This window comes from Rhineura floridana, chromosome 14 (genome assembly GCF_030035675.1).
Source record: "Rhineura floridana isolate rRhiFlo1 chromosome 14, rRhiFlo1.hap2, whole genome shotgun sequence".
Taxonomy (NCBI): Eukaryota; Metazoa; Chordata; class Lepidosauria; order Squamata; family Rhineuridae; genus Rhineura; species Rhineura floridana.
The window spans coordinates 16047600-16074854 of record NC_084493.1 but is presented as its reverse complement, the minus strand read 5'-3'; the positions used below and the strand labels follow the sequence as shown (position 1 = coordinate 16074854).

At 45.0% G+C, this 27255-nt stretch overlaps 1 protein-coding gene across 7 annotated transcripts in view; it reads right to left on the bottom strand.

Moving 5' to 3' along the window:
- The window catches only part of KIF7 (kinesin family member 7), a 28100-nt gene extending 1791 nt beyond the window's left edge, over positions 1–26309 (bottom strand). The window contains exons 1-18 of one of the 7 annotated variants that reach the window (XM_061595922.1): positions 26075–26309; positions 22929–23316; positions 21674–21874; positions 19647–20064; positions 17063–17600; positions 14541–14684; positions 13667–13867; positions 11603–11796; positions 9222–9334; positions 8812–8964; positions 7688–7890; positions 7378–7575; positions 6126–6251; positions 5325–5501; positions 2794–3009; positions 1704–1910; positions 857–1055; positions 606–752 (exon numbers count right to left, since the gene is read on the bottom strand). In XM_061595922.1, coding sequence (XP_061451906.1) covers positions 606–752; positions 857–1055; positions 1704–1910; positions 2794–3009; positions 5325–5501; positions 6126–6251; positions 7378–7575; positions 7688–7890; positions 8812–8964; positions 9222–9334; positions 11603–11796; positions 13667–13867; positions 14541–14684; positions 17063–17600; positions 19647–20064; positions 21674–21874; positions 22929–23256 — 3763 coding nt within the window. In that variant the 5' untranslated portion in view covers positions 23257–23316; positions 26075–26309. Of the gene's footprint in view, positions 1–605; positions 753–856; positions 1056–1703; positions 1911–2793; positions 3010–5324; positions 5502–6125; positions 6252–7377; positions 7576–7687; positions 7891–8811; positions 8965–9221; positions 9335–11602; positions 11797–13666; positions 13868–14540; positions 14685–17062; positions 17601–19646; positions 20065–21673; positions 21875–22928; positions 23317–25591; positions 25610–26074 lie in introns of those variants that run through there. The other 6 variants (XM_061595917.1, XM_061595920.1, XM_061595918.1 and 3 more) reach the window with 6 other exon arrangements.
- Between the last annotated feature and the right edge of the window lie 946 nt (positions 26310–27255).

Genomic DNA, 27255 nt, shown 5'->3' with positions numbered 1-27255 from the left:
GCATAACTACATTACCCCCCCCCTTCATTTATCTCTACCTATTCTCATCTCTCACCCACATCCCTGTTTTCCCCATTCTAGACTGGGAGATTCTTAGGGGCAGGGATCAGTCTGTAGTTGCTTTGTAGCTCTAAGGCAGGGATGGGAAACCTCCGGCCTGGGGTCCGAATGCAACCCCTGCAAGCCACTTTCTTTGACCTTTGCACTCTCCCCAAGCCACAGCCCTCAGTGGCTCTGCTTCATACCCAATGTTTGCCTGGCTAGAATGCATCCTTGAATTCTTTTGCTTGTCTAGATGGAGAATAGAAAGGGGTGTGTGAATATGTGCAGAAACTAGTCTACTGTACTAAGGTTAAATTTACATAACTTACTCTGCTGATTTTTGCCTCTGACCCCGCCCACCACTGGAATGTGGCCCTTGAGATGAAAAAGGTTCCCCACCTGTACTCTTAACGCATCATGTTCACTGAAAGTATAGAGACACAACTACCCTGCTTTGCCTTTTAAACATGAACTTGGCCCGCTGTGCAGAACAGTCACACCAGAAACAGTCCTCGATGGTAATGATTAAAAGGCTAAGCCTCCATAGCACAGACTATCCTCACCTCTGCCTTGTCCCTCCACATCGCTCATGCTCAGCCTTTGGGTCAGCTCATGATTTACCCTCTTGTAATGGGCCAATTCTGTTTCCAGTGCCTGGATCCTTCCTTGGTATTGAAGCCTGCTGTTTGCCTGCCCCTCTTCCATGTGCTCTGTGTGAGAGAAGGGAATTAAATAAGGGCTGGAAGGCTTTGCCCAAATGAATTTTTCAGGTACGCAAAGTGATTGACTGATAACTACAAAGGCCCTTTCTTACCCCGGCTTTGCTGGAGCAGAAGCTGAATGTTCTGCTCATGCTCTTTCTGCTGCAGTGTGAGTTGGCGGTCCATCTCCAAGCGCTGGCGCTCCAGAGCGACTTCCAGCCAAAACACCAGCTGCAACTGCTCCTCCAGCTGCATTTCCAGTTCTGAAACCGCAATGTGCTGCCTGTGTTGATCCTCCCGCAGAGTCACCACCTGGCCAAAACCAAGCCCACCACTAACTTTCTGATGAAGAGTCTTCTCACAACCAAGGCATCATCAGCTTGTTAACAGAACTGAAAGTACTTACAGTATGCATGCAGTACCCATGGAAACATGGATGTCAAAAAGATGACTCTACCTTGTTGCTGGGTTAAGTCTACCTCACACAGATATTTTATTTGGATCTGGACTGTACCACTGCAGGTGGAGGCTACCAGGCTGAAAGCTCCTCCATGCAAAACAAACGGAAAAAAATCTCACACAATAGGCATGCCAGGGAGAAGGGTTCTAGCCTGACACCCTAGCCTTCTATGTGCAGGGATGTCTTCTTACGAGCCGACACAACCTGCATGATCTACTGCTTCAAAATGGCTTCCTTTGGGACGAAGAGTGGGATGCACATTTAATAATGAATAAATAAAAACAGTACGGTCCAGATGCAGATTTACTGCATCATATGTTGTTTTTAAGAACCACTGAGGAAGCTTCACTCTGAAAGCTGGAGTTGGGTCTCCTCTCCCCCTCCAAGCTGGCTTTTAACTTTGGCAAAAGGTTTTGCATCCCTGGTTAAGTCTGGGCTCTGTCGTCCTCATACTGGACAGTGCGTTGCTACACTGAGAAGAGCTACAATTTGACACTTACCTTATCAAAGTACTTGCACAGCAGTGCCCGGGTCTCGGAGGATGAGAGGTAGCTGAGTTTGGCCATGAGGTTCATCTCACATTGGGACAGGAGACTGGCAGAGGACCGCAGAACACGCTGTCGGCAAGTGATTGACTCGTTTTTGTACTCGATAGCAGCATCTAGTGCCTCAATGGCTTCATCCAACTGGAAAAGAACCCGTTCCTCCTGAAAGGAGTTGAAGAAAGCAAGAGAATTTGCTTCTGAGAAGGAAAGGATAAACTTTTGCTTGAAAGTAATAATCTACAGTTCTGTTGGGTGAAGAGAGTTCTAATCCTTACTTTTAGCTGCTCTCACGATCTTGTAACACAGTTTAGCGTGACTCCCATTTGGAGTACAAAGGCTGGTCATGATTTGCCCAAAGCTACCCATCAAGTCCTTGACCAAGCAGGAATCTGAACTTAGTTCGATCTGATGGCACTTGCAGACAAAGCTCCAGGAGTCAGACACCCTATTCACATCTTAGTTCTCCCAGTGACTCCACTTTGATTCCCCCCTCACCTTCCTCAATCCTCATTTCTTCCACTTTATTAAGCAGTGGCACTGTCCTTTCCTATTTGAAACAACTATATTTATTTCAAAGATAATCAGGACTTAATTAGGATTATCTCAGGAATGCCTCCTCCATCCAACAACTGAGACTGGGGTGGGGTTTCTTTACACTCAGAACAAACATGCAAGGGAGACTGCTAACCTAGAACGTTCATCTCTGTTGGGGAAGGGTTTTTGGTTTTTTTTGGTTTTTTAAAACAGCACAGCATTCAATCAAGTAATTCTTTCACCAGCTGTCTTGAATGGTACAGCACAAGATCAGTTTTACAGTCTGATCTGCCTGCCCTTTGTAAAGTGTACTTCAGTTATATCGATCATCTTCAAAACACAGGTGTCACACCTGAGAAAGCAACATGATTTAGGTAACAAGTGGATCACTATTTCTTGCAAGAGTTTTTCCAAACATACTACAGAAGCAACAGAAAAAGAAACTGCAATAGCTCTGCTAGCCTCTAGCAAATCCAACTATGCCTACACAAAGAAAAAACTGCCAGTTAACCTCTGGGGACAGCAAGGTGCCCTGGCGCAGCTTGTTGTCTATCTCCAGCCTTTGTTTGAGCAATTGATCCTTTTCTTGACGCAAGTTGTTAATTTCTTGCCGGATCTGCTGTTGATCATGGCCGCTGCTGTGGCAAAGCTGCCCACTCTTCTGCATCAGTTCCTTTTCCAGGTACTCCAGGCGGCTGGACACCCTCATGATGTCATCATTCAAGGCCTGAGCCGGAGAGAGAGAAAGATCCTAACGAACATTCAGCACCTAAGGGCAATCTGCCAATTGCAGCTTCTGTCCTTGTGACTCATCAACCATCGCTTGATTTTAATTCCTCAGAGGAGGAAACTGAGATAGTTGTTCCTACTTTGGATAGGTTAGCTCTATGGGCGGGGGTGGGGGTGGAATCCATATTTTATCACAGAATAAACCAATTCTCTTCTTGAGGGAAGGCAGCTAGCACTGATAGGCCCCTCCTCCAGGTCTGGAGACTGTTTATTTATCCAAAGAGGGAACAACGTCTCCCCTCAGTCGACCTTATGCCTTCATGTGAGTAGCCAGGATTCAGCAGGGAGTCCTGTGCTCTCCCCTTGCGAGAGGGGAACATGAGCAGGGGCTCCCTCCTGCCACCCAGCCAGTTCACAATGTAATGGGAATGAGTCCCCTGCCACAGGCCTCATTCTGCTAGGTGGACACCACCAGCGGCACCTTCCCCAGCCCTCCTGAACAGCAACTCCCTCACTTCCTCCAGCCTCCCTCTGCCAACCAGCCAAAGGCCCCGCAGGAAAGAGGTAGAAACTGTCTTCCAGCTGTTTTAACTTTTTAGTGCCTGTTGAAAACCTTTCTGTTCCACCAGGCTTATGCAGGCAATTAAGAAGATGCTTTTTTTTTTGCAACAGTTGACATTTGTTTTTGTCTTTTAAATGTTTTTATTCGATGGTGGTGGTTGTTTTTAACGTGTTGTACACTGCTTTGATGTTTTTAACGAAATAGCTGTATACAAATATTTTTAAAAACAAATAAGTAGCAGGATACAAGAAGATTCTCAAGACCTCCATCAGGTATCACATCCCTGAAACAGGGAGATAAGAGCTTACGGATGCTCTTCCTTTCTCCACCCAAGATGCAAGACGTTTGCAGACTCCTCTGTGTGGTGGAGGATGAAAGCCTCCATTCCAATTTTGAAAAATAAAATTGATAAAAGTAACCTTTGACCACCGTTCTATAGGCTTGCCTAGCCCGCTTCCTAACCCCCACCCCCCTGAGACTTTTACATGATGTCACCCACATAGGCTAGGAGTGTTACCCACATTCCTGCAGTCAGTGTAAGGAAAGGGACAAGCATGTCTTACTCCCCCTGTCTTACAGGCATTGTTCCAGATTCTGCCACCGCAAGCATGTCCAGTATTAGGATTCCTCTCCCAAAGCAGACACAGTAGCATATCCACTTAAGAACATTTCAAGAGCTAAGCCTCCTTGCCCTCCCAAATAAGAGGGCAGTGACCATCCATCCATCCCCTTTCTCCTCTCATGATAAGTACATCTTCACAGATATTCCTATCTAGTCACTGAGGTCATCTTTGGAGGCTCTTCTCTGAAGGCCATGACCAAGTGAGATCAGGCAGGTGGCAACAAGAGGGAGAGGGCCTTCTCCTGTGATAACACCAGGTTAGGGAAGGTCCTCCCCAGAGGGGTTGGCCTGGTGCCTACTTTGTTTTTGTTTTGTGCCAGGCAAATACAGGGCTTTTTCCTTCCTGGTCTTTCAGGGCTTAATGAATTTTCAGGTTTTGGCCTTTAAAGTTATAACACTTGTTCATGTTTTACTGCTTAAGCTATGCTGTGTTTTGTATTGTATTTCATTTTTTATTGTTTAATAACAAGGGTGGGAAAGTTATGCCCCTCCAGTTGTTGCTAGACTACAACTCCCATCATCCCTGACCATTGGCTTTGCTGGCTGGGGTGATGGGAGTTGGTGCCAGCAACATCGAGAGGACCACAGGTTCTGCACTGAACTTTAGTTATGAAGCAGCATAGAAATACCGTTAATGTGCAAAAAAGACCCTATGCACATTTGCATAACCAAGCTTTTACTGGCACAGAATTTCCATTAAAGAAGTCCACATAGCCCAGTTACTGACTGGATGTCCAGGACATGGAATGCAATCATGACAGCAACATTTCCTCATTTGGCTTTGTTGGTGCCAGAATTTTTTAAAGGTTTTAGTTTGAAAAGAGTTTGCTTCACTAATTAATTGGAACAGCAAGTTTCATACCAAGAATTTCAGCCACTACAATATAGCCCAGTCCTATAAATGTTTACTTAGAATTAAATCTCCCTGAATTCAATGGGCTTTAATTTCGGTATAAATTATTTTTTTCTTCTTTCTGTTTGCACTTTCTGTTTGTTACTGTACGGTACATTTTATTTGTCAACATACTTACCAGGGAGGAAAAACAGATTAAGAATGGGATGTGTTATACTTTTAGTGCAAAGGAGATGAAGACAACTAAGAGGCTGCCCTCCCAGGCTAAGGCCCTACCTGGCTAGAGCGGAGTCTCTTGTTTTCAAGGCCGTTCTTCTCCTGAAGGAGAGCTTCCTTCTTTGCTACTATGGCTTCCCGTTTGGTCAGCTCATTTTCCAGCTCATCCAAGGCACGGCGCTGCTCAAGGACTTTTTCCATCTCTAGGTCCAACCACTTCTTCTGCTCTTCAATTTTCTAATAGAAAGGCAGGGCAGAGGAGGTGACTGTCACAGGGATTCACACTGATAGATGAACATGAGTCCCTCCCACCACCACCACCACCACCAAAAACAACATCCCCACCACGCTCTCGGGAACTGGTGGAGGCGACAGGGATGTTGGAGTTACCGTGAACGTTCAATCTCTCCAATGAATGAAGGGTATCCAGAAATGAATTGCTTCTCCCACTTGCTTCAGAAGCAGGGCTATGCAGATGACTTATCAACCTTCATTAGGAAGAGCCCCCGCCCCATGGAAGAGCCATACTTCAGTGGCAGAGCACATGCTTGGCATACAAAAGACCTCAGGCAGGTCTGGGAAAGAAAGACTCCTGTCTGAAACCCTAGGCAATTGCTGCCAGTCAGTGTAGACATTACGGAATTAAGTGACCCAACGATCTGATTATTAGTCTGACTGCGTTTCCCCAATTTCAAGACACGATTGAATTTTTTTTAAAACAACAAACTTGTAATCCAATAAACAATTTAAACCCTTAAAAATCCTATCTTACTGCCACCTCTTCTGCCCTTTTGCAGGGTCATATCACATCCCAGCCCCACACTGCTGAAGCTGAAAGGCAAGTTAGCCGCTGGCCTTTACCTGCTGCTGCTCCAGGCTGATCATGGAGTCGTTGCTGCCGCTCCTGCGCTTCCTTTGGAATGCTGCTATCTCCTCAGTCTTGATGCGCAGGATCTTCTCATGCTGCTCGTTCTTCAGCTCCAACTCCTGAAGAGGGAAGGGGGGGGAGGAAACTATTAGCTCAATAAGCTATTATTTAAAGGTGTTTGCATACTAATTAATGTACTGCCTTCAAGTCGATTCCGACTTATGGCGACCCTACGAAGAGGGTTTTCACGAGGCGGAGAGGCAGTGACTGGCCCAAGGTCACCCAGTGAGCTTCATGGCTGTGTGGGGATTCGAACTGTGGTCTCCCAGGTCCTAGTCCAACACCTTAACCACTTCGTTAAAAAAAATCCCAGGATAGTTCACAATATAAACTGCAATAAAATTAAGTTACATAACTACTGCAACAAACACCTTCCAAATGCTCCACAACTTGAAAACTGATTGAGAGAGCATAATGGATCCTCAGCTGCAGAATGTTTCATTTATTATATATATTCCTATTGCTGAATATTGTTCCTGTTGGCTTTAAAAAGGATTTAATGCATTTTTGCTGTTTTAATGTTGTAGTTTTTTTATTTATTGTACATTGCCACTATTTTCAAAATAGTTTATAATTCTTCAAACATACATCATACATTTTTAAGGGTGTTATCTAAATTACCGTTTGGTACCAGCCCGACTCCCAAATCACATGGCTGATCTAGAAAGATGCCATGGTGAATGGTCTCAACAGCTGCTGAGAAGTCCAGGAGAATCACGGGGTCCCCCTGCTCTTTTTCCCTCTATCATCTATCAGGCCAGCTATGGCCACTTCTGTGTGGAAACCAGGCCTGAAACCCGATTGCAAAGTTTCATCCATGCGACCTGGAGTTCCACAGATGATGATGAAGATGCAGAAGCAGAAGCTGCTGCTAGGGGAAGGGCCATAGCTCAGCAGTAGAAACTTGCTTTGCATGCAGAAGGATTGGGAGAGACCCCTGCCTGAAACCCTGGAGAGCTGCTGCCAGTCAGTGTATACAACACTGAACTAGATGGACCAGTGGGTCTGACTCGGTATAAGGCAGCTTCCAATGTTCCTAGTAATAGTAGTTACAAAATTATTGAGCATTTAGCACCCTTTTAAGATTGCCTGAACACAAGAGATTCATTCTGCCCAGCAGATTGGGCCATCTGTGCCCATAACTACTCTTTGGCCTTGCTGCCAAAGCCTCTACCGTGCCTCTACCTTGACACGATGCTGCCCTTTGTGCATCTCGGTCTCCAGGCGCCGCTTCTGCTCCACCTCCTCCCGCAGGCGCTTCTGAAGTTGCCCCTGTTGCTGCCGCATCAACTGCACATTCCTCTCCAGCTCCTGCAAGCGCTTCTCGTTTTGAGCAGAGAGAGATACCAGCCTCTCCGTCACTTGCTTCTTCTCTTGCAGAATCTGTTCCAAGACAGACGATACGACAGCTCACGCCAGGTCCAGAAACAAGGATCCCATCTTGCTGCAGCCTGGGCCCCTGGTGCCCACCATTCTAGTCATCCTCTGGGCTCACCTTTGCCTTGCTCTGAGCCGTGGCCACTTTGGTACGATACTCCTGGAGCTTCCGCTTCTCCGCAGGGTTTCGGGGCTCCTTGCCTTCCAGCTCCTGCAGCTGCCTCTGGCCATCATTTAATTCCACTCGCACCAGTTCTGCCTCCTGTTCCAGATCACAGATCTTCTGACAATATTGCTTGTTCATAGTCTGGGCATGCTTGCCTGAAACACACAGGCACCTGCATCACCACAGTAGGCCAGCCAGGCACACAGATTGGGTCTATTTTTTTGGGGGGGGGAGGCAAAAGCTAATTTAAAAGACCCTCACAGGGATCAAAAAGAAAATCACAGGTCAAGAACAAGATATTTCGAGAGAGAGATTCCTTTTTCCACCAGCAATAAAGAAGATGATGATGAAGAAAACAGGCTATAGCAGGAAGCAGAAGCAACATCAGCAGCACTGTATTGTGTAACGGTGCAATAACAAGGGTAAGGAAGGACAGGAAAAAGAGGGAAGGAAAATTAGACCAAGATGAAGAGATGACAAACGGGAGTTGTGTTGGGGGTCTGGGAGAAATGGGAATTGTCAGGAATAGGGGTGGGGGGAAGCAACAGGAAGAAAGCCGCTTAGCAGAAAATTATTATAGAACTGCTGGCTCTCAGGCTTAAGAATTCTACTTTGTTACTGCAACATGACACAAATAAGAAGTAACCACAAGGGGAGGGCAATCTTTTTTGGGGGGACCACATGCCAGTGGTGGGCAGAGCCAGAGATGATGATGGGCAAAGCCAACAACAAAAATGTTCTGGATAAAACTAATCCACAGTTTTTATTTTAAAAACAACAACGTATGAGCCACTTTTCATTTGTAAAATATCAAAGAGTAAAAGGAGACTGTCTTGCTCCAGTTTTTACCATGGCTACCTTGGATTAGAATTCCAAATTCCCACTGGGTTTGATGGGGAGACTCTCAGTATACAGAGCAGGGGAAAATATGGAGGAAACAGGAAAAAAGGAACACTGTTGGGATGGAAAGATGGGGCAGCAACACAAGACCCTGGGTTTCTCCAGGTATGATCCCCAAAGCTCCCCATCTTCATGTCAATTACCCAAGCCGTATCTCTAATTAGATTGCTTCACACCTGTCTTGATGAGTTCCACAATCAGGTCCTCCTTCATGCGGATGTTGATTGCCAGCTCACGGATCTTCTGGTGGGCTTGAAGTAGCCGCCACTCTGAATCTTTCCCTGAAAAATCTTCTCCACAATTGCTCAGTTCTGGTCTCCTGCACTCCTCTGGGACACAAAAAATAAAATTTAGATGTCGCCAGGCAAGGCTCCAAACTCAACAGGTGAAGGAACAAAAAGCAGCAAAGCAATAAGGTACACCTTCAGGGTCCAGGTACATCTTCAGGGTGTCCTGGTATTACCAGGTTTTTGTTTCTTTTGTTTTTGTCATCAGACTTTTGAGAAGGGCATACAGCTCTCTTGAAATATTTATGGGAACTTGTCTTCCTTAACTCTCCTGATAAGAAGCAGAAGTCTCCCCTTACCTTTGGATGATTCTGGAAGCTCCTCCTGGACCAGTGCTGGCTTGCTTATGTGCCATTTCCTGCTGCTCCTCTTGTTTAAAACGTTCTCCTTGTTATAGCTGTAGATCCCATTTCTAGAATGTGAACCAGATTGGTCACTTTATCTAGAAGGCTTGTGCAAGTGATGTGAAAGATGACTGTTGGAACCATAACCTCACACGGCCAGGCAGAGATAAAGCTGATGGCATCTCAATCAGTTTCCTCTTCATTGTATTAAACCCATCACTCTTGCATTATACAGCCACAAGAGTGGCTGTTTACTATAGCCAGCATGGATTTTTCGCATTCCGCAATGATAAACTGAAAATACCCCCCATGCCATTCTGATGCTTCCCATAAGCACATTTCAAAACAAAACCTTACAAAACTTATAGTCCTGAACTCAGAAATGCTTGCTTAACAACCCTAGGTTTTCATGATGATACACACAACAGTCAGAGAGAATCAAGGTTTCAAAGTGTAGAACAAGAGAAAAAAATCCAGACCCCTGTTGGACTCTTTTCTGGCAGTGGTATCATAATTTGCTGAAATTAATGAAAAATCAGCCATGTTCATGGAGTACCTGTAATCCTATTACTGACCTTGCCCCATACTCTGACCTTCACCTTCCGCAGTTTAAAAGTTAAAAAATGCCTGGCTGATTTTTAATTAATTTGAGAAAACTAACATTGAAGTCTATTATAACGTCAGGCATGCTCAGTAAGAGCCAACTGTCAGTGTTCTAAAAGCCAGACTCACAGCTGTTTGGCTTGGCTAATAAGCCACACCCACACCAGACCTTTATTTCACTGTAGACAGTCATGGATTCTCCCAAAGAATCCTGGAAAGTGTAGTTTGTGAAGGTTGTTAGGAGACTTCAATTCCCTGACAGAGCTCCAGTGGCCAGAGTGGTAGAACAGTCAGCATCCCTTTAGGGATTGTAGCTCTGTGAGGGGAATAGGGCGTCTCCTAGCAACTCTCAGCAACTTTCACAAACTACCCCTTCCAGGATTCTTTGGGGGAAGCCATGACTGTCTAAAGCAAAATAAAGGTCTGGTGTCGATATGGCCAGGGACAGCTTTGGTTTAAATTTGGGTGGGAGGCTACATGTGCCTGCTGTACAATAAAAAGGTGGGGGAAACTCTGAAAAACAGTGATACTGTTCACAATGTTTTCCTTTTGGAAAGCAAAGGGCCTTTCTCTCTGCCCAGTACCCACCCACCCAATCTCCTCCCTCTCCCCCTTCCCCCTCCTCTCCGCTCCTCCCCCAAGTCAGTTTCACCTATCCTAAGCATGATTGTACAGGAGTAAATCCCAGTGAACTCAATAAGCATGCAAATTATCAAACCTGCTCCCCTTCCCCCTCCTTCCCCTCCATTCCCTTTTGCCCCTTCCCTCCCCCTTCCTTTGCCCCTCCCTCCCCCTCCCATTCCAATCCCCTCCTGCACCATCCCCTCCCTTCCTCCTTCCCTCCCTCCTCCATGGTCAGTTTTACCTATTCTGATTGCACAGGAGTAAATCCCATTGAACTCAATAAGCATGCAAATGATCAAATGTGTTTTTCTCCTCCCCCTCTCTCCTTCCCCTTTCTTCCTCCTCCCCTGCCTATCCCCTCACCATATGCTCAGAGGCACACTACCAAATTCTTCCAAGCTGCACAGGAAGTGAATTGGACTATGAAAAACCAACCCAAATTGTGTTCGCATTTTTACACATTTGTAGGGCAGTACAATATCTCAGAGAGGAGGTCAGGTCTCCTGCTCCCCTGGTGCATTCACTATAGCTGCCCAATTTCTCTGCTTTTTAAAGTTTGACAAAAATATCTGTTGGCTATAGGTACATTCTTAAATTGCAAGGGTTTTTTTTTTTTGCCTATTAGTGAATTACAGTCAAGGTATCACAAAGCAAATAGAATTGTTTTTGCACAGAGCAATGTCCTCTCTGTGACAGGACTGAGAATCCTTTTCCTCATCTGTGCTGCTCTGTCCCAACCTGGCAGCAGCTATGTCCCTGCTCAGCCAGCTACATTCCCCTATATTGTTAAGGGCAGTTCACTCATAAGGTATTTTCCCACTTGTGCGAGTTGTGTTTCTGCAAGAGGCAGACCCTCAGATGGCCATAAAGCAAGCCAATTATCTTGCTTCCAGGCATTCCATTCCAGACGGACACTGCTGCCAGATGTTACTGAGACTGGTAGAAGGGCAAGAGCCCTTAATTACAGGAGACCAGGTATCTCCAACTGGCAGCATCCCTCCTTAGTCTCAAGGAAGAGCTATTCAGGTGGAGATGCTGGGGATTGAACAGGAGAACATTCTGCATGGAAATAAGTGATCTACCACTCTTATCTCAGCCTCTTCACTCACCTGCGCTGGTAAAGGGACCGCATTGGCTCATGGTCTTCCTCCTCCACAGATGGCTCCACTGGCTGCTCTGAAGCCTTGTCAAGCTCCTGTGTTTGTATCGTATCACTAGCTTCCAAGCTGCATACCAAGCCTTGAGCGAGTCTTTGGTGATATCCCAACAAGTCCTTCCCATTGTGAGCTGGGACACTGCAGAGCTGTTTGGAGGAGTGGGAGACAGGGATGCTAAGTGTAAAAGACCACTAAAGCATTATCTGAGCCATGAAATTATTTGTCTTCTGCAGGTGAAACTTTTGATCCTTAGCTATGGTTTTCTTTAAAGAAGTCAGTTATCTTCCAAGTCTGTTAGAGTAACATATTCACCAGACAGATAATCTAACCCATTGTCTGTCCCTAACTCCCCTCACTTGGAAATATAACTGTGACAGATAATTCATTAAAAGCCCAAGAAACCTATGATCCCCAAACAGCTTCCCAATATTTCTAGGCAAAAAACATTAGACTTACCATGATGCTAAATCTCTTCAGTGAGTGGACAGAGAATATAACAGGTGGCTCCTCCCATTTGCTCCAGAAGGCAGAGCTATGCTAAAAGCCTTTGTCTCTTTCTCCTCCTATGGGAGGAAGCCTCTCCGAGTTCTGTGTGCAAAGTAGTCCAGAAAAGAGAAAAAATAGACGAAACCCCTCCAAAAAAGATTGCACCGGAAAATGACTTCTTGTAAACTCCACATAGAAGAAGTCTAATTGCATTGTTTGCAAAGAAAAAACACCCAACTCTGAGCAAAGAGGCAAAGCTTTTTAACATCGCTTTGCTTTCCTGAGTGCATGGGTGGCGCAATTCATTTATGGATACCATCTTCCACTGTAAGAGAATGTGAAGACAGTCTTGTGGTGTGCCGGGCTGGGAGAAACTATGCTTCAAGAACAAACTTTATTGGCTCAGCTTTGGACAGAAGCTACATTTTCTTTACGTAGTTGTTGCTAACTGAAAATGGAAATGGACTGCCTTCAAGTCGATTCCGACTTATGGCGACCCTACGAATAAGGGTTTTCATGGTAAGCGGTATTCAGAGGTGGTTTATCATTGCCTTCCTCTGAGGCTGAGAGGCAGTGACTGGCCCAAGGTCACCCAGTGAGCTTCATGGCTGTGTGGGGATTCGAACCCTGGTCTCCCAGGTCGTAGTCCAACACTCTAACCACTATGCTACACTGACTCTCTGAAAACTTCCACAAAGAAAGAAAGAAACCTTTATATGAGAGAGATAATCTTATCCTTATGAAATCTTATTTAACCGCTTGGAGCCAAACAGCTTCCCATCACTTCCCTTAAAACAGAAATCCCCCCACCCCAAGATCAGTATCATAGTCTGTACTATATTGTAATTCCACAAAAATGCAGAAAGCCACAGAATTTAGCTTCCCAACAATCTCAGTTTTCATTTAAAGGCATGTTTCTAGCCCCTTTGGTTTTATGTCTGAGAGGATGTGGACAATACCTGGGTGGAATCACAGAAGCAAGAGGAGTTGATGAATAAGATTTTCAGTGGCTGAGGGGTATCAGTGTGCACAGTTCCTTATAGTAGAAATCCTATGCATTTACACAAATGGCAGAATTAACTTTTAGAAGTTTTCCCAAATGGGGCTCTGTACAGGAACAGAACCCATATGCATGACTGCACAGATGGTCACCCAAAGAACGAATTACAGGTAAGCAACTACTTTTTATCCTGGCAGAGAATCTGGATGATGTTTCAGGGCGGCACACACAAACCTGTATATGTTGCAAGAGATTCTATACTCATCATTTGTTGATGCATACATTCTACATTCTCTTCTCTGTCCCACCCCAAATAAGTGCAGAGTGTGTATGAAGGTGGTCTTTAAATCTTCCACCACTTTAAATTCAGACCTCCGGAACAGCCAGCACTCCTCCCCAAACTTATGAATTTACTTAAACTACGGTGATGGTGGGGGAACAGGAGACCAATCCTATAAAAAGACAACACTTGCAAAGAAGCAAATCCCAATATATTGTCAGTACAGGATACCACAGGATAGCTGACAAACCTTGCTATGGCTATTATGGGGAAGCCTAATAAGCCGTTGGTGGGACTGGGCAGCACCCACAGGAGCTGTGTGAGGCCTCTGGCTAAGTTGCACCAGGAAGACGTTCTGCAGCAGTTCAGGCACACCCAGATTTGGCATCTTCATCTGCAGGTACATTTGTAGTTTGCAGATGATGTCTTGTTGTTCCTGCAGCTTGTCACTCTGGGGGGGAAATCAAGTTGTGGCTGCTTCACAGGATACTTCCCAACAATCTCAGTTTCCATTCAAAAACAAATTTCTAGCCCCTTTGGTTTTATGCCCAAGAAGCTGTGGACAATGCCTGGTGAAATTGCAGAAGCCAGAAGAGATGATGAATAAGATTTCCAGTGGCTGAGGGTGTGGTTCCCCCCAGATGTTGTCAGACTACAGCTCTCATCAACCATGACCATTCGGCTAGACTGGCTGGGGCTGATGGGAGTCCCAACAACATCTGGAGGGGATCGTGCTGGATATGCCTGTCTTAGTGTAATGCTGTACCAGACCAATGATAGAGGACTATATCGCTCGTTTACTAACTGCCCAGCAAATCCTGCTGGTACCCACTGCACTGACAACTTAGTTGGACAAGGATTGCAGATCTACAGCGAAGACAAGCAAAAACCTCAAACAAGGGATAGACAGGTAACCTGCGAGAATGCCGAAACATGGGCTCATTTTCTAAAGATGGACAATTTCCCCTCCTGAGAAAACAAAGGAAAGAAGAGAACAAGAAACCGTAATGAAAGCAAAAGAGAATAAGAAGAACCTGGCTGCAACATTAAGAGGAATCCCGTTTGAAGACCACTGGACAGTGTACCCATGAGAGAGGGAGCTTGCCAACATGCCTAGGCAATACCTGCAGTTTGTATTGCTCCATGGCATCCTCGAGGGCAGCTAGAAAATCCCGATTCTCCTCCTCTAAATGCTCCACTTGCTTCTCCAGCTTTGCCGTATCTTCTTCTTTCACTGCCTCAGTTCCTTCCGTGTGGTCTTCTTGCTCCTGCCAAAGAGAATGGAGGATTACCCTTTCTCATGTGACCTTCAGAATGCTCTTTGTGACTTTTCCCAGCCCAGAACAACAACAAAAGAGCAAGGTGTACTTGTGACCAGTGCCACGGGTGTGGTACTTCGCGATGCTACTAGCAGAGCAGTGCCATTCTTGCTTCAGAAATAATTATGGCTCTCCTTAATTAGAAGCAGCCAGCTGCAACCAGGATCTGTCCAGCAACTGTTCCTGAAATCATGCTGGGAAAAGGGGGCCGTATTCAGGTCACATCCATATCACACATTTAAAGCACATGGCTTCCCCCAAAGAATCATGAGAAATGCAGTTTACCCCTGACAACAGTTACCATTCCTAGCACCCTTAAACTGCAGTTCCCAGAATTCTTTTGGGAAAGCTATGTGCTTTAAATGTACGGTGTGGATGTGACACTAGACATTATCCGCTTTCAGGAAGGTCCACCATGCGCAAATTGGCAGATTTTTTGTTATGATGAGCTCTCCTCTGAAAGCCTCTCTGTGGATTTGTTTTAAAGGACACTTCAAATAAAATTCAATATATTATATAAACGTTTACTTCCTGCTTTTTGAAGATGGACTGATCTCTCCTCCCCACCCCCCACCAGGCATCATCCTAACTTGGAACTTATTTCTTGATCTCCAAGATCATCCCAGCCATTGAGACTGTGGGAAATACACAATTCATGTCTGTGAAGCACCTTGAGCTCTTTTTGGGAGAAATTATCACAGGCTAATGGGCTCTTTAAGAGGAAAACTCCAATGCCAGGAAGACAATGACAGACCAGTTCTAACTAGACACAAAGTATCATCAAGCAACATGGACAATTCTGTATTTTGTAAAACTGAAACCAACGGCAGCTGTACGGTCCTCATCACTTCGTCTCCCAAACCTGCAGCGTGAGTTCATTTCTTCCACTGTGGGCACAGAACAACCCAGAAACAGACGAGAATGTGTTAAGATGTACAGACGAATGCAGCCGAATCTTGGGGTCCGTGCACACCCCTAGTAGATACAGGGGATGTGGTTTACTGCTGTTTGTGGCCTTTTCTCTTCAGCATATCAGAATACCATAAACTAAGGCAGAACATTAGTCTAGCCCACTACTGACTATGACAGAAGACAGATTTCCAAGTTCTCAGGTGGGGACTGTGATGATCCTGTATTAGTGTAAATAGGGTAAGTGCTGTTTGTTTAGAAGAAACATGGTAAGTGGAGTGAAAGAGGAAGGGAGAGTGAATGGGCAGTAGAATGCTGGATGATTGGCTGAATGTTTAAAATGGCTGACAGTATAAAAGGAAGAATGTCAGGTAAATCTGGGTGGATGTGAAGTGGACGTTGGTGGGTTTTGAGAGGAGATTGTGTGGAGAGTTGGTGGATGTGAGGAGAGGGTGGAGTTCGGATTAATACTAAGACCAGTACCTCAGGAATAGATGTAACCATATGCTTAAGTGCCTTTTAAAGAAATCTTGTTATCTTTGTTATATAATAAAATACTTATTTGGTTTACCAAAGGCCTGATCCTTGGCTGGGGTTTCACAGACCAGAAGGGAGGGTGAGGTAAATAACCAAGGCTGAAGAGTGACAAATGGTGGCAGCGGGGAAGGGTAGAATAACACCACAAGCAGTCTGAGTAAATCAAAGGGATTGGGACAGCTTTAGCACTCAGTCACAGAGGTAACCAGATAGAGAGACTCAGGCAGAGTCTCTGGGACTACTGGTTATAGGACGTGACTGGTGGTGCTGCCTAGCAGGGGGATCTGTTGAGATCTGTGCTAGAGCGGGGAGAGAAACCATATAAAAGGACAGTCCAGACTGGTGGAGTCCCTGGTGGTGCCTAGAGACAGGCAGTAACCACGAGCAGGTAGGAACCTAACAGGGAGAGCCAGGGAAGGGCGTCACAGGGACCTGTCCTAGTTCTCCTACCTAGGAAAAATATTTCTTGTGGTGGGTGGGGGAAGCTGGAGATGACAAGGATTGAACCCAAGACCTTCTGAATGCAAAGCATGCGCTCTAAGCTACGCTCCCCCTTGACTGTGTCAACAAATCATACCAAAATCTGTCATGCAGCCAACATCCTTGCCTATTTGATTGCATAAAAGAGATCCAAATTAAGGCAAAAATATGACCAGCTGACAACATTTGTATAAGAATCTCAGCTCCCACATGGATCTCCCAGCAAAGGCCTTGGAGTCTTGACCATGGAACTATTGTTTCCTAGTAAATAAAAAATGTTTAGGACCTACCTTGGTTTCTTGATTATAATCTCATTTTTAATATTGCATTTTTAAATTGTTGTGACCTGCCCTCATACCTTGTGGTGAAGGGCAGGTAAGTACTCTAATAAACAATAGTACCTGAGACTTAATCAGCTTGGAACTTGCTGCTTTGTGGTTCTGATCTTCTGCTGATGTGCTCTCAATACCACTGTCTAAGCCAGAGGATGAGCTCAGTTCACTTCTCTCACTCTCCACAGCACACAACCAGTCCTTCACCCGCAGAATCTGGTCCATAGTCAGATTGCCTTCCCCTTGCAATTCCATGAAGAGCTGGTATGCAGCATCAGTACAATTCCTGTAGCGGTTGCACTCTGCATGCAAGCGGGAGGCACTATCCTGCGAGTGCCGCTTGATGGGAGCATCCGAACGGTTGATGATGCGGGTCTCCGAGCGATGCCGCTGCTCTAGTGCCCTCTGCAGGCTCTTTATCTGCAGCTGTAACTCTTCTACATGTTCTGTCTCCTTACGGCAGTTCACCACCGCCTTGTTCTTGATATTCTGAGCACGGTTGGCATAATTCAGCGTGGTCAAGCTTTCATCAAAATCAGAGGAGGAAGGGCTGATGCAGGCAATCATCACAGTCTTGGCATTCCCACCTAGAGAATCTTTCAGGATTCTAAAAAGTATGACAGAGAAATCAGTACATGATTTCACTAGCAAGGCTGAGGCTGAACAGACAAGGAAGGCAATAAAATAGGAATCTCCATATGTTTACTGAGAAAACCAATAAACGATAACACATTTCTGACCTTATCTTTGAAACTAGCTCAGAAGGTGGATGGGAATCAAGATACCTTAAAAGGAAAATGTTAAAAACAGTGGTACACAATCTCACTCTTTATGCGTTTCATAATCCCCAAATCTCCCCCCCTTTTCTATTTTTGTTATAACACTGCTTTTAACACCGTTATTTATAGCCCAATTCCTCCTGGATGGGCCAAAAGGTTCAAAATATTTGTTGGTCATCGTTGCATAAGGATTCCTACCCTGCTCATCTTTGTCACTGTTGTTATCTATAGCATCTAGAAGTCTGGCAATTGCCAAATCTATTTCTTCCAAGACTAGTCATTCAGCTGTTCCCTGCATCCGTTCCCCAAGTATAGGAGCAGATCGTTAAGAGAACACTCCCCACACTTCATAATCAGAGATTTAGATCAACGAAAGACTCTATACTTGGTAATACTGCACAGGCAATACTCCCAATCCCTTCACCACAGATAAGAGAACAGGAAGAAGCTAGAATTGTGAGCTCCCTTAAACAAGCACTTCCCTTCCTCTCTCTAGCTCATTCCTCCTGCAGCCCTTTACCCTAGTTAATGATAACCAGGAGGTGCCAATAACCAGGGTTTTGAAACCTTTCAAATTATGTCAAGAAAGAATTGGAAGCATTTAATATGAACCAGAAACACCACCACACTAATGCCTTCCTCCTCTGTGGCCAGCATGGAAATTCCGGTTACAAGCCTCTTGGCAGACCAAGAGGAAAAAAAGCCTTCTATCAAGTGGACTAGTAGAGACAGAATAGAGCTATCAGTCTCTTTTCAGTCAGTCCGCCTGTTTTCTGCACTGGCTGTGGAGGAAGGGAATTTTCTTTCTTCTGTGGCTACACCGAGCAGAGATTGAACAGATTGCTCCAGCTCCTTCCCTTATCTACTAGCCTGCTGCATTTCCATAATGGCCACAGAGAACAAGAAGTCACTTTCCTCTGCACCCAGCACAAAAGTGATCCTCCATCAGCCCCCTTGCTCACCTGCATGGAATTCCTGCCTGCTTCTATCAGACAAGCTGTTAAATACAAAGCTAGTTTCCATTGTTACCTTTAAGCAAATATAGCAGCTCTTAACTTGATTGGCAGACTCAGCCACAAACAGGGCCCTCACCGCCTGGTCCTGTACACAGGTTTCTGCGTTTTAGGTAACTCCAAAGAGCCTATGGAGCAGTCAAGTCTATCTGTCTTCTAGTGAAAGCCTTGCCAAGGAAGCAGCAGTAAAAATCTTGGTTGACAATATAGTTGGCTTAGGTTGCAATCCTAACTATGTCTATTCAGAAATAAGTCCCATTTAATTCAGTGGGTCTTACTCCCAGGTAAATGGGGATTCTAAGGCTGGAATTACAGCCTTAGAATCTCAATTTCCTATGGCTTATCTAATTGTAATATCCTATGGCTTGTCTTGTTAAAATATCCAGGAAGGACTTTTGAGAGCTGCTTGAATTTTTAATTGGCTGATACAAAGAAAATAGTAACAGAAATAGTTGATATATTTCTCTTTTCTCCTGCAAACATTTATAAAAAGATTGAGTTCAAGTGTAGAATGGTTCTGTTCCCATTTATACAAAACCAAACTACACTTAAATAAGCACCTTATATTTTAACACATTTTATGTTAGAAATTGAATGACTTTGGTGTTTTATCTTGCTTTAAGTAGGTCTGTGACTAATTTGATTGACTGAGAACATTCCCTGACTATTGCACCTGCCTGAGAAGCAGCCCTCTGAATGAAACAAACAGAGATTAGAAGTCACAAGTCTAAGTCAGAAATGAAGAAAGAGGAGAGCCCCCAACTGGCCAGACAGTACTGTCAAGACATGAACAAACTGCTCATGCAAGGCGCTTGTGCACTGCTGTGGGTAAGAGGAAGAGTTTAGGTACAATCTATTTACCTGGTAATTTTGGAATCCCGGTAAGGAATGTGAGTGCCTTTCCGGCGGGGGTCCCCCAATGCGCTGATTACATTGCCCAGTGCCAGCAGGCTACTATTGATCTGGATGCTCTCCTTGAGCCTCTCCCCAGTATTCCCCGTCTTCATCACCCGCTCAGAGCCAGCCAGATCAACAAAGTGAAATTTCGAGGAAAGAACTTGGCCGGAGGCTGGAACCAAGAACTTCTCTTGAAGGGCGAGACGAGTAAGACGCCCAGCACTACGCCGCTGCTCCATTGTCACAGTGAAGATGGAGTGTGAGCGACTCGACTTTCTGTTGATGTGGGTGGCCCCAGTGTGCTTGGCCATGTTGCCCATTTCCAGCAGGCTCAGAACCTCATCTAGACCCTCGACTTCAGTCTCCTTCACCGCGTGCAGCACTGCAATAAGAAAGGGGTAGCAAAGATTGCAAAGGAACAGCCTGAGCCTGAAATGGTTTGTACAAGAGGGATAGGGAACTGCACTAGAATCTAGGACCCATGGGTTCAAATCTTGCCTCTGCCATACACTCATTGTGTAGTGTTGGGGAAATCGCATAGCTTTACTTCCTAATCTGGGAATAATAGTGGTCCTACCTCATTGAGATTGGTGTGAAGGTGCAATAAAATAAGAAGTGGTGAAATGAAAGGTGCCATGGAAAGAAAGCTACGCTGAAGTTGGTGGGGTTCCCTATCTCTAAAGCAACTTCCATGATGAGACTGTACCACTGTTTCCCAAGTGAGCTGCAGACATAGCAGCTCAAACACTGGCACCAAAATCCCAAACCAAAGCTGTGCAGTTAAAGCACATTTCCTCTTCCCCCAAAGAATCTTGGGAACTGTAGTTTGCTATGGGTGCTGGCAGCTGTAACTCTGTGAGGGGTAAACTACAGTTCCCAGGATTCCTCGGACAGGGGAAGTGTGCTTTAACTGTGTGGTGTGCATGCAGCTTTGGCGACACTCCTTTTTACCACTCACTCTACACAAGGTTTCCAACATTTTTCAGGGCCCTGCTCTTGGGCCTTTCAGTTGCCTCCCAGGCGAAATTTGTGGCAGAATTTTTCCTGGCATACAGATGAAGATTGCTGTTGAACGGTATGGGAGTGAGGGAAACCCTAGCTGTACATCTAATGACAGTGGTTCACCATACTAAGTTTTCACTGAGCCACAAGACCTGTACAACTCCTTTGCTGGGTTTTCCACCTCCCAGTTTTTAAGTTGGAAAGTAAACACAGTTATCTAGTGTAGGGGTGGGGAACCTTCTAGGTAAATCTTTGAGGGCCACATACCAGTGGTGGGCAGGGCCAGAAGCAAAAGTGGGCAGACCAATGAATGTACAGTTCACCTTTGAACAGGAGGCTAATTTCTACACACACTCACACATCCCTCTCTATCCTCCCATCCAGCCAAGCAAGAGGCTTTATCAGAGTTGAAGGCACATTCCAGCCAATCAAGATTTGGGGTATGAAGTAGGGCCGGTGAGGGGTGAGGTCAGGGCAGTGCTGAGAGTCAGAGAGACGCCTAAAGGGCCACATTCCGCCGCCCCCCGGCCTAATCTAAAGCAAAAGTCTAAAAATGGAGGCCTAAACTCAGGCTGAATAAAGGTGACTCATCTTACTTACGATTTTATACATTACAAAATTATCCCTAGAAATCATATAGTAGGCCAAATTAAACGCGATTTCATGAAAGGTGAAAGTATCAGGAGATTCTATACTCAATATTTACTTACTAGGATGCTCATTTGCAACACAGAGAAGCTCGCTGCATTTCCTTGTTGCTGTGAAGGTACAGGGCACGCCTGCCCCGACACCATACGTGGAAGGGGAGTAGGAAGAACAAGGAGACCAGGGGAACCAAATCAAGCTGCTGTCAGCTTGATTTGGCACTCAGCAATGGTAGGGAAGAGAGGCAGCACCAGCCTTAACAGCAATGAGAAGGGCTTTTAAAGGACCTCCTACAGGTTGCAATATCCAGGCAGCAAGAAGAGGAGCAGATTGTTGGCTTTTACCAATATTGCCCTTGTCATCTTCCCGGATCTGTATGTCCTTGCTAGCTGTCTCCACTTGCAGCAGGTCCCGGAACTCCTCCTTATACACTTCTAAGTAAGATATGCGGACCGTGTAATCAAGCAGGTCATTCTCATCCATGATCCTGAAGGCTTCAGCCATGGCTCGTGGGATTATGCCCTGTTCATCCTCATTGACAGAAGCTGGAACGAAGAAAGAAAGCACACTTGATGGTTTGGAGTAGGGGTAGGAATCACCATCTACAATGGATGCAGGGGAAGTTTTTCCAGGGAGAAAGCTACAACACAAAAGGGTTTTTGTTTTTAACTGAACTGAGTCAAAAAGCAACTTCGCTGCCAAGGACACGTCTCATAACAATTCCACATAAATTCAGCAACCTACGCATTAAAAGTGTGTTTTGCACATTAAGAGGATTTTTAGGGGACCTTGCCACCATTCCCTCATCTATTCAACAAATCAGAAACAGCCAAATCCCACCAGATATTACACAGGTTCTCTCTCAGAGTCCCCAACTTTCAAGTAAAGCATAAAGCTGAAAAATGCTTTCCTCCTCACCCGAGATTGTACAGCAGCCTTACAAAAGGAATCCACAAAAGTTACTACCCCCTAAAGTGTACTTTTAGCCCACTTGCCACACACATAGCTATGCTAGACATTAGTGGCACAGCAAGGGCTTGAAAGGGGTGGGTGGGGAAGGATCAATCTTTTCCCAAAGCTTACCCTCTTAGCTCCCTAGGAGTGATGATTCATTCTTACCCCAAGCTTTTTGGAAACCTGTTGGATTACAACATTTTCTCAAAACATTTTAAATGGCTTCACACTGTTGGAGAGACAGTAGACTGGCTGCATGTGGTGCTCTGAAGTCCCAAAATTGGGCTTCAAAGCACCCAATCACCTGACATCATTGTGACACCAGACAAAAGTGGGCAACCCCACTCACCTGTCAGATTTGGTGCACAAGGCTAAATCCTGATAAAGATCCGGCCTGCAGAGCAAAAAAAGGTTCTCCACCCCGACGTAAGCTTTTATGAACTATGGTCCACTCAATCAGATGCATGTTATGGTTTATTTAGCTTATTTATTTAAAAAGCTGCTTACAAACAAGGCAGTCCCTGTCCTTACAATCTAAATGTTCCTTCATTTTCCATTAAGGTTAACAGAACTACATGCACACTGAGCAGAAAGAAAATGAGAATTCAGAGCATGTTATGCATGCAAAAGGCAGATGGAACTCACAGACACTAGCTTCTCCAATGGTGTAGGTCTTCCCTGAGCCTGTCTGGCCATAGGCAAACACAGTAACATTGAAGCCTTCAAAGAAAGCTTCTACCAGAGGTTGCACGCAAGTAGTATACACAGACTCCTGGTGTGAGGATTCAGTGAAGATAGTGTCAAAGTGGAAATGGCGGTTGCGCCCCAGGGTAACTTCCTTAGTCTCTGGGTCACCTCGTAGGCAAGTCTGGTGCCCGTGCAGCCGCTCCTTGGGCAGCAAGGGTCGAACACGGACAGCCACTCTGACAGGAATCTCCACCGTTGGTGGCTGGGACTTGGCTTTCAGACCCATGGTCAGCAGCAGCTGGAGAGTCAAGACATCTGAAAGATAACCAGGGGTGCCATCTCTCTGCTTGGCATATTACGAAGAGGAAAAGCCAAGTTGGAGTAGACAATACTGACTCAAAGCAAAACAAAAACATACTGGCAAGGCACACATTACAAATTTCATTATTTCTAGGCCACCTTTCAGCCAAAGCTTCGAAACAGTTCACAATACAAATGCAATACATTACGAACATAAAAAGAGACCTGCCGGATCTGGCCAAAGACTCATCTTGTCCAAACCAAACAGAACTATACTACAGATGCAGGAGACAGACCCTCTTTATAGCCTCAGCATTGACATGAGCAGACTCAAAAGGTTCTGAGCATCTCCCTGCCATGATCACAGAGAACTGTATTATCACAAACACAAAGTGAAGGATGCTCTAATAAAACATTTAGCATGTAACAAACAAGCAGCAGGAGCTGGCTGGATATGTGAAAAGCAATGATTAGACACAGCCAGTTCATGATCCCCTGCAATGAACAGAGACAGTCAATTCATGACAATGGGAGGAAGAAAGGGGGCAAGTAGAATCATCCTCAATGGGAGGAAGGGAGGGGACAAGTAGTGTATTTATATCACACCTTTCCTCCAAAGAGCTCAAAGTGGTATACATGGCATTAACCTCAGAACAACCCTGTGAGGTACAAGCTGAGAATGGGTGACTGGCTCAAGGTCATCCAGTGAGCTTCATGGCTGAGAGGGGAATCTGAACCCTGGTCTACCAGAACAGTACCACTCTGTCACTGTCAACAATGTTATTTTTATAGCACCATCAACAGGCAAGGCACATTACCAAGCATTACTTTTATTTATTTATCAAAATTTCTACACCACTTGATTGTAACAAAACGTCCAAGTGGGTTACAAGCATTAGATGTCAGTTTCTGCTCCAATGAAATTGCAATCTAAAATTGCATCAAAGGAGACAACAGAGGAAAAGGAGGGGTAAACATGCAGGGCTGTGGAGTCGGAGTCAGAATCGTGGAGTCAGAAGCAATTTTGGGTGGAGTCAGTAGAAATGTACCAACTCTGACTTCAAAATAAATTTTGATTGACAAATTTTTAAAAATATAAATTCAAAATGTCAAAGAAGCTTCCCATGAAGTCAGCTGTAGTTGAGCATTTCACCATAACTCAAGATGGAAAACATTTTGTGTGTCAGTGTATGACACAGGACCCAGATGAAAACAAATGATGTGACGCCAAGATCAGCGCATATTCAGGCAGCGATAAAAATGCTCCTATGAGAGCTTCCAATTTAAAAAGACATTTACAGCCCTTTCCAGGGCTGTGGAGTTGGAAGCAATTTTGGGTGGAGTTGGAGTCGGACAGTAGAAAAATAGAGGAGTCGGAGTCAGAGTCGAAGGTTTGGCATACCGACTCCACAGCCCTATAAACAGGGCCTGTAGCCATTGGATGGATGAAGGGTGGTCCGTGCAATTCTCCCCAGGAAAACAAGGCAGAGATGGGGCTAGTAAGTTTTCTTTTTAAGCTTTGCCAGTTCCAGGACATTTAACAGAACTCAGAAATTAAGTAGGGGAAGCTTTTCTCATCACTCTACCCACTATGCCAGGCAAAAAAACCTTCACATACTAAATTTCTATTTTATCAGGCTGCTCTTAGAAGCACAAGAAGCAAGACTACTAAAGGGAGAGAAAAAAGAAAAGGTGGAAATCCTAAAACTGCACAAACACCCTGGGAAACTGGCCTCTCTCTGTGCCTTAACATTTCTTTTCCCAGTTCCTGCATCTAAGAGTGCTTCCAGACATCCTGTTTCAATTATTGAGAATTCCTTCCAATTTGTTTGTAGGGAGGCTAGATGATGTTGCATCACAGCAAGCATCACCCCACACTTTCCAGTGCATTTTCCCTTCACTTTCCTTACTGCAACAAGCCTAGTCTTTTGAGGAAGCACGTTTGTCATGCAAGACCCCCTAAGCAACTACAACTGTGCCCGAATTTCACCAGTATGTGATTGGATCCCCATCCCAAAAACAGCAACGGTCTGGAATTTATTTAGTTATTTATTTAATTTAATTTATAAACCGCCCCTAGCCAAAGGCTCCCTGGGCGGTGTACAACATGAAATAATACAATAAATCAACAATCACAAAATATAAAATACAAATATATAACAACAATAAAATAAATTAGAAAGACCAAAACATTAAAACGTATTTAAAATAAATAAATAAATAAATATGGAAGTGCCCTTAAACAGCAGCCAGACTCAAAGAAATGAAATCGGTTTTTTTTTTTTTTACAAATTCTCATCACTTTCTCCCACCATCATCACCTCAAGCTTCCCCAGCTTGATCCAAGTGGCTCAGCGGCTGCTGTTCAAGATGCATAAGCAGAGGTGGTCAAAATAAAAAAAATAAAAAGTGGCACCTTCGACTGCTTGCCCTATGGAAACAACACCAGGGGCTGGGCATCTTGGCTTTCAAAGACCCACTTGGGAGAAAAGACAGGAACTTGGCTAACTAGAGTCACTCATGAGCATCCCGTACGAAAGTGTGTGTTGGGACTGGAGGGGGAAGCAGGCTGGGCAGAGCCCTCTGCAAAATTAAGATTGAGGGGAATACAGCGCAATTGCACTCCCCCACCCTTACAACGGCTGCACAGACCCTTCCCTACCGGACCAGCAGCAGGGAAGCAGCTTGGATACTCCAAGCCTGAAAGGAGAAAGCCCGCCAGCTCCCTGCACATGGTCAGAGGCACTCTTTGAAGGGCAGGCGCTAAAGGTCTGGGGTTCTTGTGACAATTTTTTCCACCTCACCCACGTCGTCGCTGTCTCCTCCTCCTCCTCCTGAGCCTTAGCCCGACGTAGAAACAAGCCCGCAGGCTGCTGCGCTGAGCGGGCTCGACAAGGCCGGCGCGGAGAAGTGGCGTCACGGGGGTTGGTGGCGGCGCTCCGCCTCCTCCTTCCGTCAGCGACAGGAGCCGTCGACTGAGGGTGGTTTGGGAGAAGAAAAAATGGGGGGGGTGCTTTTTTTCTCAGGACTCGGTCGAGGAAAACTTCACCGCAGGCACCTTTCGGTCGCTTTCAAGAAGTGGTGCCTGCTGCGCCTTTTTCGAAGGGCGCTGCGTCTAACGCAAGAGAACAAAGAGTCACATCTCACTCCATATATTCAAAGTACTCTCGTGGCACCTTAGCAGCCATGGCTTCACCCGAAGAGTCCGGGGAAGTGTCCTTTATTAAGCGTGCCGCGAGTTGTTAGGACTGCAGTGCAATTCCCAGCACCTTTAACAAACCGGTTTCCAAGATTTTTGGGCGGAAGCCATGACTGTAAAAGTGCTATAAAAGTACTTTGCAGGTATGGTGTGGATGTGACCTTGGAACACCTTTGGTGCTTACTATTGGTGCTACTATCATCATCGATGTACACATTTCACGTTTTAAAAATAAATTAAGCAGTTCACAAATATTACAAACAGAAAAAACACCATAAATACAATACAATATTGCAAAAGAAAATGAATAAATGCATTACGGAAATTCCTACCATTTTAAAAATTAGACACTCAGAATAGGATAACTCCTAATTTACAGCAACAACAAAAGAGCCTTACAATGCCTTAAAGACTATAATAATAATAATAATTTTTTTCTGTTTTACCAACAAAGGTTCTTGTTGCACCTGGAAGTCTTATTTTGCTGCAAAAGCAACAAAGAGCCTTGTGGTTCCTTAAAGACAATTTTATAGCAAAAATAGCAACGGGTGCTTTGTGGCACTGTAAAAAGACTATATTTTATTTTACAGCACAGCCCTATCAGTGTATATTCAAAGTCAAAAGTGAGTCTCATTGAGTTCAGTGGGTCCTATTGAAATGGGGGGACTGCAGCTTTAAACACAAAGTAAAAGCTTTCACTCTGCTGTTGATATTGCAGTTGCGTTATTTGATTATTGGTTTACATTATCTTACTGTACATCTTATTGTTTTTATTTAATCTTCACT